At 28.9% G+C, this 16,131-nt stretch overlaps 1 protein-coding gene across 3 annotated transcripts; it reads right to left on the bottom strand.

Annotated features, from left to right (window-relative positions):
• Positions 1 to 3,470: 3,470 nt before the first annotated feature.
• Positions 3,471 to 12,570, bottom strand: LOC128128184 (uncharacterized). 3 transcript variants are annotated; one of them, XR_008225981.1, is made up of 7 exons: positions 12,152 to 12,570; positions 11,976 to 12,060; positions 11,178 to 11,266; positions 10,403 to 10,461; positions 4,472 to 9,510; positions 4,361 to 4,407; positions 3,471 to 3,961 (listed from the first exon to the last, which is right to left on the bottom strand). XR_008225981.1 is itself a non-coding variant. In XM_052767080.1 (5 exons), the coding sequence occupies exons 1-5, from the start codon at positions 12,177 to 12,179 to the stop codon at positions 10,160 to 10,162; spliced, it is 339 nt and encodes a 112-aa protein (XP_052623040.1). In that variant the 5' UTR covers positions 12,180 to 12,570; the 3' UTR covers positions 10,024 to 10,159. The 3 variants fall into 3 exon arrangements, 2 of the variants coding, with proteins under 2 accessions (XP_052623040.1, XP_052623041.1); XM_052767080.1 differs by lacking the exons at positions 3,471 to 3,961; positions 4,361 to 4,407; positions 4,472 to 9,510 and adding an exon at positions 10,024 to 10,237; XM_052767081.1 differs by lacking the exons at positions 3,471 to 3,961; positions 4,361 to 4,407; positions 4,472 to 9,510 and adding an exon at positions 10,024 to 10,237 and having other exon boundaries at positions 10,314 to 10,461; positions 12,152 to 12,568.
• Positions 12,571 to 16,131: the final 3,561 nt, after the last annotated feature.

The raw sequence follows: 16,131 nt of genomic DNA on the forward strand, positions 1-16,131 counted from the left end.
CTGAAGTCCTGAACCGTCATCACAATTCTCAGTTTCTCTCTATCGCACGTAATGGAATTAAAAAAGTACATAACATATTATAATGATTTGTATTGTTATTATAGATGTACTTGTTAATTATATGAAATATTTTCCTACCCAATTCTTTATTAAACCAACCAACATGTAAAAAAATATCAATAAGTGTCATTTAAGAAATTTTCGGGTATACCTGATAATTACCCGACCCGACCTCAAACCCAAATACCCGAAACCCGAAAACCTGAATTACAATATAGGTCGGGTATTATTTTCTTAAGGAAATACCTGTTCTACCCGACCCGTTCTACCTGAAACCCGGAAATTTTACCCGTTCGACACCCCTAGTGCGCCTCCTTAATTTTTATGATCTTGATTTTTGGGATACTCTGATATGAAACTATTTTGGAAAACATTTTGTAATAATTAAAGGTTTTTGAATGCTTGAAAAAGTTTTAAATTTGCTTGAATTTTATAGATGTTACACAATTACTGAAACCCAAAGAAATTTGCAGACAATTGTAAACTATGAAACAAATTACATGTTTCAATTTTAATATTAACTTCAAGCTTCTTTTGGTTTTGGTTGATCTCTACTAATTTTCTTTGTTAGGGATTTGATTTGGTTAACGATTCCCGTTTTTTAAGATTTGATTATGGTTTGATTTTCAGAAACGTTATTTGATTTTTCAGGTTTTCGGTTAGATTATGGTTTGATAAATGTTTTAGGTTCGATTATTTGGTGCATGTTTTGGATTTATTTTCCGGTGGTTGGTGGTGATCGATTATGGTGACGCAAGTTGGCAATGGTTGACGGTGGTTGGTAGGTGATGGTGTCTGGTGACCGGAGGTGATGGTGGGAGTGGGAGCCGGAGTGTAAGTGAGCCCCTATTTTCAATAAATCAATTAATTCATTTAATTAAAAAACTGAAAAATAAAATAATAAGGGCGTTATAGTCATTTCCTATTAGGCAGAGACTTACACTATAACAAAATCAGAACCTAAGGACGGTCCAAATGCGAAAGATAAGATATGGACCAAACGTAAAATTTTGATAAACTATAGAGACGATTTCAATAATTTGTTCTATATTTTATACACCACAAACAGATAATCGCCGGAACATGCAATTGTGACATCAACTTAAATTTGAATCGAACTAGATTGCTTCACTTTTTGCGGTGTAGTTTGGTTTGGGCATACAAAAAAGATGTATAATTGTAACTTTGGTCTTTTGGTGGTAGGTCATAATTCATAAAGGGTAAAAATGGAATATTCGGGAAAATTGAAGGATTTGGACATGATGACATCCTTTTTTGACTGATCGAACTCTTATATGAATGAATCCAAAGATGCTTCTTATCCAAGATGGAGGAAGCATATGCCTCCAGTAATGGAAACCTCCACCACAACCAAATTCCAACTAAAAACTTTCATTTTCTAACCGAATTATTAAATTATTGTAGTTATTGAATAATTTGAACATAAAATAAAGAAAATGGATAATGATTTAAAAAATATAATATATTTTTTGATTTGTATATTTAGTCATGAGTTTTTTTCCTCTACATTTACCCCTTCAATTTAAAAGGGTAATATATATTTTGATTTGTACACATTTTTTTACTGAGTTTTTTTCGTCCATATTTACTCATTTCAACTTGTTTAAACTGTACACATTTATTCCTTATGATCGGCTACTCAAGGTAAACCGGAAAAAGTAACTTAATAGAGTTATATATATTTCTCATTTTATCACTTTATTAGTCATTTTTGTTATCTTCGTGTGAGCATCTCCACATTTAGAAGGCAAGACATACAAAGTTGAACAAAAGGCTAAAGCTTATAAGTTCAAGCACGAGCCCTTTGTTCCCTTTGGTGTTTGGAGACCATGATTCATTATCCTTTTCTATTGTGGGACAATTTTCAATTCATTTATGGATATAAGAACCAAATTTATAGATATAGAAGAACTGAGAAGTGAAGCAAACTACATATTTGGTTCTCAATTGGTTCCGTTTTGGTTCTGTTTCAACAAGTATTTTGCTCACTCCTAGTTGTCCGGAATTGTACCGAACCGGACCGCAAAACCAAAAACCAAAAAACGGGAAAGCCAAGAACCGTGAACCGAACCAGTGAACCAATTCAGTTCCAATTCTAGTTCAATTCGGTTCAGTTGAGTCTTTTTCTCATCCTATTTTCAGGAACATCCCTTCTAGCAATTGCGTAAAAGTATATCTTTTCCAAAACTCTTGATTCCTTTGCTAGTACATATTTTAAATTCTGTATTAAAAACAACTTTGTGGAATAAATTAACCAAAAAACAAAAAACTATGACATAATTCCCTATATACATACTAACACTCCTTTACTCTGTAGTTATTGTTTATTAGCCATGAAAGAGCTAAACACAAACACGCCAATAGGGCCAAAATTTATGAATAAGGGGATAAGAATGTGAATGTTGACGGACACATGCTAAATAGGTGTTCCAAGTGCATTGATGATTCCGGGAAGTCACGACTCTCACAGTTTCCCAACACAATAAAATAACAAAAAACATGATTATATATATATATATATATATATATATATATATATATATATATATATATATATATATATATATATATATATATATATATATATATATATATATATATATATATATATATATTAAGGTGGTAAAAATCGTTCAACAGTAGCTCGGTGGTCGACTGGCGATAAGCGATTAATCAGACTCGTCGGGGATTAATCGGCGATTAATCAGAAAGCCTAAATTATTTAAAAAATTAATATTTCCTAAAAAATTAAGTATTTGGAAAATTTAAAAATTTTAGTATAATATTTTAAAATTAGAAAGCTTAAAATTTTAAAATTTTGGTGTAATATTTAAAAAAAAAATTTGAATTTTTTAAATATTTCCCGCTTGTGACCACCGAGGACCACCAAGTCCGAGTTTGACCGATTTTGACCAAATTCCGCTAAACACCCTTATCGTAATCGGTTCGAGGCCGTCAAACGATTAATCGTCGATTAATCGGCCGCCAATGCCGATTTCTGCAACACTGATATATATATATATATATATATATATATATATATATATATATATATATATATATATATATATATATATATATATATATATATACACTTGAATACGTTGTTGACCATATACAAGTCGGAAGCCAATTTTTTTTTTCCTACTAAGCCAAGTTACGAGCTAAGAAAGTTCTGGCTTGACTTAAATGCACTTACGGTTTTGATTAATTCCTATCGTCAATTTCAACGTGATAAGCTCAATAGTATAATTATTGAAGAATGAAGACAACTTGGATGTTAACGCACGTGCTTATAAAGAAGGCCACATGCCTAATAGAACTATTATTGGTTATTTATTTACACTTTTTTTTTATAATCAACTTTTTTTTTTTTCAATAGTAAAAAATTACCGTATATGATTGTACATAAATTCAAAATATTGGAAGTTATCTACTATCCTAATAAAACAGTACCAAATTGCCACGTGGCAATTTCTCAGCCTCCCCCAACCTATTTTTCCCGCTCAAATTATCTAAGTGGTATACCGAAATTGCCCTTTTGGTCATTTCAACACACAGTGCAGTAAAATCTGGAATGTGATCTGCAAAAGAAATTCAAACTCAATTAAAATTTCACCCGTATTCTCTGCAATTGCATGATTTTAGGAAATAAATGTCGAAATTAAATGATAATGATAATAATCAATATATCAATATATATTCCATATATAAAAGATATATTCATATCTACTATCCTAATAAAACAGTACCAAATTGCCACGTGGCAATTTCTCAGCCTCCCCCAACCTATTTTTCCCGCTCAAATTATCTAAGTGGTATACCGAAATTGCCCTTTTGGTCATTTCAACACACAGTGCAGTAAAATCTGGAATGTGATCTGCAAAAGAAATTCAAACTCAATTAAAATTTCACCCGTATTCTTTGCAATTGCATGATTTTAGGAAATAAATGTCGAAATTAAATGATAATGATAATAATCAATATATCAATATATATTCCATATATAAAAGATATATTCATATCCCTACATATGAGCGTTAGTTTAGATTGTAATTTTAAATTATTAAATAAAAAAAATGTTTCATCCCATACGTGAGTTTAAACATCATAAACCACTTAGTTATCCTTTTCTATCATTCATAAATTCGAAATTATTTTGAATACAGTAAATCATAAAAAAATCAGGAAATATAAATTTAGCAGTTTTCGGAAATAATAATATATACAAATTTAGCACTCAAAATGTAATCACCTAAAAGATAATGAAACATCTTACCTTAATTTTTCGGATTTAAAATTTCAAATCTTCCTATTCCAATAAACCTGCATTAAAAATCACATAAAATCAGGAAGAATTTTTCAATTAAAAGATAACAGAACATCTTACCTTAAATATCGTAAACATCGTTCTTTCAGTTTCTGAACTATATATCCACCGCTTACTTGGATATATGATATTCTGCTTCATATTCTTCCTGTATCGACTGCATCTTTGAAATTCTGCTTCATCAAACTTCAACGCATAAGGTTAGTTTTTATTCTATTGTTATTTATTTCTGCATTTATTTCCTTCTCCTTCATCTTCTTCATGGTTCCTCTATCGCATCTCAGTATTCCTGAATCATCATCTTTTGCTGGATATAATATATCTAATATTGTAGTGGGATTCTAAACCGTTTTTTTTTTTCTTTTTCTGTTTTTATTCTACTATAAAGGATCAATGCAATTAGCATTAAACATTCAATTCATCCTTCTTTGTTGGAAATAATATAGCAAATAGCATAATACTTTGCTGGAAATTATAATATTTGCTGCAAATAATATAGCAATTAGCATAATGTGATGGTAAACTGTTTTTTTATTCTATATATACACAAAGTACTTTCCAGAAAATAATAATAAAAAAACAGACAAAAAGAAATTGTAAACACGTTCAAAATTTAACAATGTACTTTTATGATGAATCAGAAAGTAGGATAATCTAATAATAAAAAAAAGTATGTTACTATTTCCTCAATTTAACCCTTTGTTTTTTTTTTTTTAATTTAACATATTCATCTGCTTATTTAAGTGAGTCAATTCACACCTTATCTTCTTACTTTTTGTGTTGGGTTTCATGAGCTAATAATTAAGGTTGTGTTATTGATTTTATTCGTAAAAAAAAATAATAGAATCAGACAAAATCATTTTTTGATGATCATACCTATGTTTAGCATTATTGTTGTTGTTGTTTATTTTTTTTTTTAACTAATAAACCTTCCAAGTATGTGAATAGTTGTTTTTAGTTGTGGGAATTTACTAAAATTGTTTATTTAAATCATAATAGTTAGTGATGGAAAATATCATCATTTGCACGTGTAGTGAAACAACATTGCCCATGTGTGGAATTATTTGATGATCATGATTTGCACGTGATGATTGTTTTAAATAAAAAAAAAACATTGTATAGCAGTTGATAATTGTTCTATAAATTTGCCTAAAAATTGATGATCATACCTATGTTTAGCATTATTGTTGTTGTTGTTTATTTATTTTTTTTTAACTAATAAACCTTCCAAGTATGTGAATAGTTGTTTTTAGTTGTGGGAATTTACTAAAATTGTTTATTTAAATCATAATAGTTAGTGATGGAAAATATCATCATTTGCACGTGTAGTGAAACAACATTGCCCATGTGTGGAATTATTTGATGATCATGATTTGCACGTGATGATTGTTTTAAATAAAAAAAAAACATTGTATAGCAGTTGATAATTGTTCTATAAATTTGCCTAAAAATTGATACAATGTTGGATGTAAGGTAAAATACTGAAATATTATTGTCTAAATACATATTTAACCGGTTACACTATTAGTCATTACAATTACAATTTGGATTTATTAGATGGAAAACAATAATGTTTTCCATCTATATTTGTGTTGTAATATATTATGTAATATGTTTATAATTGTTTGCATTTAATATTAACTGTTTAATAATATGCTTTGAATTTATAATGTAAAGGGCAAAATTTATAATAATTTCAATATGCTATCAATTGTTCGCAGATAATGAATATCGGCAATAAACTATATCTAAAAGACATTGAACATATTGCTGATGATTCACATCTCAAACTACGGGTGTTAAAGATTTGGAATTTTATAAAAAATAACCACGTTTTATCGATTGAAATGATCGTCATGGACGAGGAGGTTAGTTTACTTTTTTTAAACCTACTAAATATTACATATGTTTCAAGGAATAATTTTTTTGTTTTTGTTTTAATAGGGTACAAAATACCAATCTCGTGTTTTCCACCAAAATTTTTCAAGATTTCGTGACCTTTTAAAGGAAGGTGAAAATTATATCATTTTAAAACCAAACTTGGCGGGTGTTAAAAATGGTTTTAGTGTTACCGGTCAGAAACAGACATTAACTTTGGATTGGAAAAGTATCGTAAAAAAATCTGATGATTTTTCGGGTCCCGTTAATGGTTTTGTGTTTGCTGATTTCAACTCTATCATCGAACAGAAATGCCCAAGAGACACATTATTTGGTTAGTTGTTTAATTTTATTTCATTCACTTTTATAACTAAAAGAAATAAATTATAAATGTTAGTATTTAACTGATTCTTATATTTTTTTATTTTAAAATTGTGTAGATGTTATTGGGCTAATTGTCTCATTTAGGCCACTTGAGACAACCAATCCTAATCCATCAAAACATTACATGAAGATGACTATTAGCAACTTCGAGTGAGATGATATTTATTTCATTTATTTATTATTTTTAGTCATATTTTTTCATACTAATTAAATTAATTTTTTATTTAGGTCTGTACACCTCAATGTCACTATATTTGGAAGTCAGGCACATGAGATGTCACATTACCTGAAAAGTAACACCACCATTACTTGTGTTGTTATAGTGATGCAGTTCGTGAAACTTAACGTTTGGAATGGTTTGTATTTTATTAATTAATTTGTTTTCCAATCTACTTTTATTGACTAATCTGTTTTTACAGGAATTGGTCAAACCCAAAGTCATTTTGATGTAACCAAAATGTTCATTAATTCAGACATTGTTGAAATTAATGAGTTTAAGAAAGAGTTAGTTTTTTTAGTTTTTATTTAAACTTATTTATGTTATTATATTTATTTAGATGAATACAATTTCTTATATTTAATAAATTAATTTTAAACATTGCAGATTGAAGGCTAATAACAAAGGAGGTATGTCTGGAAAAAGCATTACTACGCTCCCAAGCTACTCTACCTCTTATATAGATGATTTTAAAGGCGATTTCCCTTTAAAAACTGTTTGTGAGATCACAGAACCACTTAAGGTATATGTTTTGTACTTTATATCTTTTAATTTTATTTGAACATTGTATTTTTTTTTAATTTTACATTTTATTTGATATAGGAAATGAAATTTCTATTAGTTGGTTCCATCGTCAATATAAGACAGAATCTACCTTGGTATTACGATGCGTGCTACAAATGTGGAAGAAGGATAAACAATGTGCCCAAAACCAATCTTTCCTATACCGCCCCCGGCAAGATGGAAGATAGTGTTGTAATTAAGTGTAAAAATGCAGCTTGCAACGATTCGAATTTTCATATTGTTATAAAGTATACGCATACCTCCATTTATATTAATCATTTCAATCATTCAACAAAATTACTAATAATCTAATATTTTTTAGGTATATAATTCCAATCAACGTACAAGATCATACTGGCACCATCGGATTCACTCTTTTTGATAGGGAAGCAAAAAGATTGTTGGATATAAGTGCATTCGAGTTGAAAAAAATACATGAGGAGGTATAGTTTTTTATTCATATTTTTCTATCAAATAACATTTTATTTGTTTTAATATATTAAACAATCTTCTTACAGGCTGGTGACAGTTTGGAACTATATCCAAATCATATGAACGTGTTGAAAAACCGCAAATTTGCGTTTCTTGTAGATGTTACATCCTACAATGTCACCAACTATAACAATATCTACACCGTTGTCAAACTTACAGAAGATGAGTCCGTTGTTTTAGAATTGGAAAGTAAACTAGAACTTATGGTAAATAATGTTTTAATGTTCAATATTTATATTTATTTTTTATTTACATACATAACGTTTTACATATTTCCATATTATTTTCTAGAGTGTTCAATCAGTGTCCTTAAATGAAGTACCCCTGGAATCAGATGAGGTCGTTCAAAATGTTCAAAAGGTATGTTATATTCTCATATTAAGTTTTATTTATTATTTATATTTAATTAGATCGCTTGTCAACTTATGTTTTTTTAATTTAGGATGTCATATCACAAACGGATGAGAATTTTACTCCCTCGACAATTGATAAATCATCCGCAACAAGTCCATTGAAAATATCAGTTGATTTGAAGCGCAACCTCCATGACATTTATGATGTTGATGGTGGAGGTGATTTGAGTTCAATAAAATCTAAAAGAAAATCAATGGGAGAGGGAAACCCACTTTTAGTTCCAAAAGTGGAAAAGTGAGTTGTTATGGTGATGACGTTTATGATCTAGAAGATGATAGTGATGCAAATTCTATAAAATCAAATACGGAATCTTTTGGTGAAGATACTCCAGTTTGGGTGCCAAAAGTGGAGAAATGAGTTGATTATGGTTTTTAAAAACAATTATTAAGTTTGGTTTTGTTTTAAAGACTATTTCGTTGTTTCGTTCAAGTATTTTGGGGACTTTCGTTAGTTTTTATACGTTTGTTTTGTTTATTTGAAGTGGTTTAACAGTACATTTTTACTTATTTGACACTTTCGCTTTAAAATTTGTTTCTATCACAATTACACTAAAATTAATCTTGGAAAATAATATGTTTAAAAACAGTTAAATTTAAATTAACAACAACCAATGTACTTGTGTACAAGGGCATAACGAATAGTTTTTACATTGTAATTAATAAGAAATATATTAAAATAATTAAAACCATTGAATTTCAGTTTTAAATTAGGTTTGACCGTTTAGAGGAAAAAGTTGAAGAACATATATTTTTCCTGTTTATTCTATTTATGTTCTATAATTCGTCATATAGTTCATTCCATAGGGACCATTCTTACACATTTTATCACCAAAATGACCATTTGTCCTATCATTGTTTGTTTTTCTGTTTATGTCGTATACTAAAAAAACTATCATTATTTCTTTTTAATAGAAAAGGACAATTCTGCCCTTATATATGGACCATTTTACCAAATAACTTATTTCATAATATAGCGCCCTACTTTTCATAAAAACCGACATAAAGGGCAATGGACTAATAGGAATGAACCAAAAAAAGGCAATCAACTATAAAGCGACATAAAACATACCAGGAGCATCAACAAGGGCAAAAAGGCCAATAAACCTCATATGAAGGAAGCAAGAATCATCCGAAACCAAGTATACCAGTGTCTAGCAAGAAAAAGACAACAAAATCAAGTAGTAATGAATATCGATGAAGCCACCCAACACAAAAAGGAAAAACATTCCAGCTTATAGCAAAACCAAAAGGGCAAAACAGTCCATCTAAGAGAAACATCAGGTCAATGGTTTATAATCTTTATCAATCAACACATCAATAGGGTTTAACAGGTTAAACAAAAGATGGTTGACAATTGTTTGTTAATTGTGATTTATAAGATTATTATATTTGAAAGTAAAAGCTAAGAGTTTTGGATCTCCCTTTCCGGTATCTGATCATAATTTTCCTATTCAGTATTAAAACAATTTTCCTATTCCATGGCTATTTACTTTTCATTATTGCAGTTTTTTAGCCAAATGGCAAAAACTTCAAATTCGTATACAATATAAAAATAAAAATAAAAATATGTTATTCTTTGTGGAAACCACGGGTAAGAATAAAATATTGATAATTAAATATTGTAATCACTAATCAAAGACTTCTAAAAATTTGGATAGACTACCGATAGCAATAGTAGTATAATGCTTAATTAAGGAAAAAAAAAGAAAATAGACGTAACAAAAAGATAGTATTTTACACAAGCAAAACCAAAATGTGTGAAACTTTTTTGAAGAAAAAAGCATTATTTGTTGCTAATTTCTATATTTCCTCAACTTCCTTTGTGCCACCATATAGTTTTGTTGTATCACATATGGTCATAGCCCAGTTATAATAAGCCTATAGTTAGACAAAATAAAATTAGCATATGTTAAGAAGATAAACTTAATTATACTCACATTCAATTTTTTCTTACTTCATTAAGGGTAGGGTTTATATTGGTAGCTATAACACAGTTTTGGCAAGGTTCTTTAAGTTAAGCAGCTTTGGAAGGTGTATTAGTACCTCACACTGTACATGAGATAATGCAGCAACTCCGGTCCATCCTTTTATTGGGTATGCAGCTTGAAGATATATCAAACAAACAAAAACTTGTCATTTTTTCTAAAATAAGCGCTTAACATTTTTTTTTCTTTTATCAAGTGTTTTTTAAAGAAAATATTATATGACAAACTAACAAAACTATTATATGAATACAAATATTTTTTGAGGTAAATAAATATTTTAAATATGGGAAAATGACTTAAAATGGTAATTATATTTTTGTAAGAACATTGTTATTTATTGCAATTTGCATCAGGTGACCATGTCCAGAAAGAAGCAATTTGCTTAGAGTTTTGGATCTCCCTTTCTGGTATTTGATCATAATTTGGTAAAATTCATGATTAAAACAATTTTCCTATTCCATAGCTATTTACTTTTCATTATTGCAGTTTTTTAGCCAAATGGCAAAAACTTCAAATTCGTATAAAATATAAAAATAAAAATAATAATCTGTTATTCTTTGTATTTAATACAAAAGTATAATTATGCCCTTTCCTATTAATCTTGCCCTGTTCCTATCATTGTTTGTTTTTCTGTTTATGTTGTATACTAAAAAACTATCATTATTTATTTTTAATAGAAAACGACAATTCTGCCCTTATATATGGACCGTTCTACCAAATAACTTATTTCATAATATAGCGGCCTACTTTTCATATAAAGCCACATAAAGGGCAACAGAGTAATAGGAATGAACCAAAAAAGGCAATCAACTATAAAGCAACATAAAACATACCAGGAGCATCAACAAGGGCAAAAAGGCCAATAAACCTCATATGAAGGAAGCAAGAATCAGCAGGCATCCGAAACCAAGTATACCAGGGTCTAGCAAGAAAAACACAACAAATTGAAATAGTAAACAACATAAATGAAGCCACCCAACACAAAAGGGAAAACATTCCAACTTATAGCAAAACCAAAAGGGCAAAACAGTCCATCTAAGAGAAACATCAGTTCAATGGTTTGTAATCTTTATCAATCAACACATCAATAGGGTTTAATAGGTTAAACAAAAGATGGTTGACAATTGTTTGGATCTCCCTTTCTGGTATCTGATCATAATTTTCCTATTCAGGATTAAAACAATTAATTTATTGAGCATACTGTATCTACTTTTGAATCAAATATGATAACATAAGACTTAGTTTTTTATGTTCTTTTGTTTCGACTAAATAAGAAAAATGTAAGGTACAATAAACAAATTAATAAGTTTTAGTTTCCAAATACAAGAATTATGCATAATACTAAATATATAAATTGTTTTCAACACACGGTGTTTTTTTTTTTTAATTTTTTTAATATGAAATTATTTATGTACAAATAAAATTTTAAAATACAATCTAAATTAAATAATATTAAGAAATATCACAAAAAATGAAACTTCAAGGTATTTTTTTATTTACTCGTATTAATATAAATCAATGAATAATTTTGCACAAAATTAAGCCTAATGTTTAGCAAATTCAAATTTCAAAATTTTAAAATAATACTCACACAATACGAAATTCAAAACTTTTAGCAAATTGAAAAATACCTGATTGTGTTTCCATTCTTAATCGATTTCGAGGTATTCTTTTGAAGTTCTTCACTTTTCGCTGATATCTTTATAAACAAGATTTCTGCAAAAACAAAACCAGGTAAATTTCTTCCCAATAATGTATGTTCTGTTAATAAAACCTAAAGATTCACAAACAATTGACCATCTCTTACCTTCAATCTTGCTGTCTTCAACCCCCATTTTTTCGTTTCTTCAGTCTCTGAGTCCGACATCAACTATTTATCTACTGTAAGTCTCTGAGTTCGACATCGACTTTGGTTGTAAGTTTCTCTTCCACATCTCTTACCTTCGTCACTTCCTTCATCGACTATTAATTGATGTAAGTCTCTGGTGACGATATCCTCTTCCGAATCGTTCCACATTCCATTTCAAAACACCCGATAATATGTAACTAATCGCATCCTTCTCATTTCCTGATTTTCGAGAATATCGACACAAATCGTTCTATGTTGTTTAATCGTCAAGGTTCTGACCTACATACACATTCTGAATGATAGCTCCATTTCATTTTTTGTACGCCACAAACGAGATTTGTAGTCAATTGGATAGATATGTTTAGGGCTACGTTTAATTGTACCCATCCATTCGTCATTTCTTTCTTTTTCAAATACCTAAAAATGGAGAAATGTAGATTCGTACGGTAGGTTTGGGAGGTTAGGGATGTTTCATACGTGGCTGCCAATTTTTGAAAATAGGGGATATTAATGATAAATTATACATTTCAAAGTGTATAAAGTAAAAAAATTATTAACCTATAATAAATCTATGACTATAATGACAATATTAAACTGCAATTCTATACTACAATTTATAATTTAAAAAAAAAATTAGTGGTATTGATGTATATAATATTGATGTACAAATCATTTTTAAGACAAATGATTTAGTGGTATTGTCATTATTTTATATTTAGGTTTTATTGACATAAAAATATTAGATTGTAACTACATTACAACTATGGTCCCACTTATATTATATTTACTTTAATTATTTTTTTCCATGGCTTTCGTCTAATTTTAAATAATAAATCCGGTTGTGTTGTTTTATTAATTATGTGCATAGCATTTATTTTATTAACTAAATTGTGTTAATTGTTCAGAACGCAAGCAGATCATGAAGTCGGTTAATTCTAAAAAGACTAGAAAATTAAATACTTTTTACTTAGAAAATAGACAACACGTTAATTTGTCTGCTACATCAATCCAACAATCTTCAACCGTTACTAATGTTCTTTCTTCAATTAACAACGGTATGTTTATCATTTACCATTTTTTAATTTTAATTTTATTTATTTTTTAAGTTCTTTGTATATTTTTTAATAACATAAAAATATGTACTATTCTAACACCAACCCGTATTAACATGACAAGATAAAGCAAATATATTATCTACTTCGTTGTACGTTGAATCTTCATCATCTGGAATATTTTTTAACAAAGGTTACAAAGGTACATTTATTTCTTCACTATTATTAATATTCTATATCGATACAATTATCTACCTATTGTTAACTTTATATCATATGCTTATATTTCTTATGCAGAAAAAAACAACCATATGTACTACTTGCAAGCAAAAGAGAATAGAAGACGGAGAAAATTATATTTGGATAATAAGCGATTGAAGACAACAAATATAAGATCCAGCATTATAAATCCATCAACTCCACATGTCTTAAAAAACATGGATAGCTGTAATTTTCTTATTAAAATCAACCACGTTTTACACTTCTTTTAACTGAAAAATACAATACATAAATTCTCATCTTTTTATGTTATTACCCTATAATCTTATATAATTTTACCTTCTTATTTTGTTTTTTACGTCATGTCTTCAATTTTAATAATATATTTTTTTGCAGATCAATTTAAGAGCGTTGGTCTTCAAAATGAAAATGTTCATTCATATAGATCTCGAGGAAATGAAAATACGCCGTTACAATTTTCTCCTTCATACATAAATGTTAGAACTCCGTTATCTAACATTACAAATGGTAATAATTTTATTTTTAATTTTACTATGATGCATTCTCTAATAAATTTATAATCTTTTTTTTAATATACTATTATTTGTTTCAGCTAACATTGGTTTCAATAACTACCCCACTTCAACGTTAGCAAATAAAAGTAACTACTCTGTGCTTTCAAAAGATATGACATCCAGAACTGCATCTACAATATGTCAATTTTCATCATCGATCATGTTAAATCCAGGATGTCATAAATTAAAAAGGAAATCGAAACATTTATCTCCTATTCCATTAATTGACCTAACAGCAGATATAGAAAATATACATGAGGTCGTATCTGAAAACTTAATCGTTGGTATTTCCAAAGGTAAACAAAAATATATCCATTTTTATTATTTTTTACAAATCAATTCCTATATGGTATATATTTATAAAGTTACTATTATATTAATAACACTTAATTTTTTTACAGAATATTTGGATCATGGTGATCAGATTGTTGTATGCCAAACATGTCGTGCAAAGTTATGGACAAATGAATCCATTAGAGGCAAACAAAAAAAGAGCACAAATTTTTCATTATGTTGTGGTTATGGCAAGGTTCAACTACCAGATTTAAAAAAGGCACCACCAACTTATGAAAGAATGTTTCAATCAAACGATTGTAAAAGCAAAAACTTCAGGAAAAATATACGACGTTACAATTCAATGTTTTCTTTTACATCGATGGGTGGTAAGATTGATTCTTCAATCAATAGAGGAAATGCTCCATACATTTTCAGACTTGGTGGCCAAAATTATCATAGTATTGGAAGTCTTTTACCAGCAAAAGGATTGCAACCAAAATTCTCTCAGTTATACATTTATGATACTGATAATGAAAATTCAAATAGGCAGAGATGTTTTCGGTAATTTTCAATTTTCTTATTCATACTCTATTTTAATATATATATATATATATATATATATATATATATATATATATATATATATATATATATATATATTGCTGATGTTATTTATATTTTCCATTCATATAGTGGGGAAAACCAACAATCTACATCATTTGATAATGATATTATTGAAGAATTGAAGGTCATGCTAGATTCAAATAATGTTTTGGTTAGCTCTTATAGAATGGTAAGAGATGCTTTTCAGAAAAATCCTCACATTGATATGAAGTTAAGAATTATCGGGAAAAGGAATCGTGATGGAAGAACATATAACCTACCAACTGCTTCTGAGGTTGCAGCTTTAATTGTAGGTGACATTTCAGATTCGATTGAAAATAGAGATATCGTTGTTCAAACAAAATCGGGTTTTCTACAACGTATCAGTGAATTGCATCCTTCTTACCTTCCTCTCCAATATCCACTACTATTTCCATATGGGGATGATGGTTATAGTGTTGACATTCTTCATAGAGGAATTACAGATACAACCAACAGCAAGCGGGCGACATGTACAATGAGAGAATTTTTCGCTTTTAGAATTCAAGACAGGGATCATTCGTTCTCACTGATTCTTAATTCAAAAAGGTTGTTTCAACAATTTCTGGTAGATGCGTATACTATGATTGAAAGTGAGAGATTGCATTACATACGCAGACAACAACATGTTCTTAGATGCGAGTCTTATGAGAATTTACGTAAGCAAAAAGCTCAAGGAGCTACAAGTATCTCCAACGTCGGACAACGTGTGATATTACCTTCATCATTTACTGGTGGTGCACGCTATATGCTTCAAAACTATTTGGATGCCATGTCGTTATGTAAATGGTATGGATATCCTGATTTCTTCATAACCTTTACGTGTAATCCCAAATGGCCAGAGGTGAAAAGGTTTCTTAAGGATACTTTACTTCAACCAGAAGACAGACCTGATATACTATGTAGGTTGTTCAAGATCAAGCTTGATGCATTTATTAAAGACTTAAGGAAGAATCATATCTTCGGCATAGTTCAAGCAGGTATTTAAAATTAACTTATTTCATAATTCATGAGATTAAATGCTTTTTATTTCATATTTTTAACATTTTGCTTATGGTCTAACCATATTGTTTTGTGCAAAATATTTTGCAGTTGTTTATACAATTGAATTTCAAAAAAGAGGTTTGCCACATAGTCATATATGTCTATTCATGCATTCTGACTACAAGCTACC

Source organism: Lactuca sativa, chromosome 8 (genome assembly GCF_002870075.4).
Source record: "Lactuca sativa cultivar Salinas chromosome 8, Lsat_Salinas_v11, whole genome shotgun sequence".
Lineage (NCBI taxonomy): Eukaryota > Viridiplantae > Streptophyta > Magnoliopsida > Asterales > Asteraceae > Lactuca > Lactuca sativa.

Excerpts from the sequence above, each read along its gene's own strand:
- LOC128128184 (XM_052767080.1), bottom strand. The coding sequence starts at position 12,179 with ATGGGGGTTGAAGACAGCAAGATTGAAG. Across the intron at positions 11,267-11,975 it reads AAGAATGGAAACACAATCAG|ACCCTGGTATACTTGGTTTC; the intron begins GTATTTTTCAAT and ends TTTTCTTGCTAG. Across the intron at positions 10,238-10,402 it reads TATCTCATGTACAGTGTGAG|GCTTATTATAACTGGGCTAT; the intron begins GTACTAATACAC and ends GTCTAACTATAG.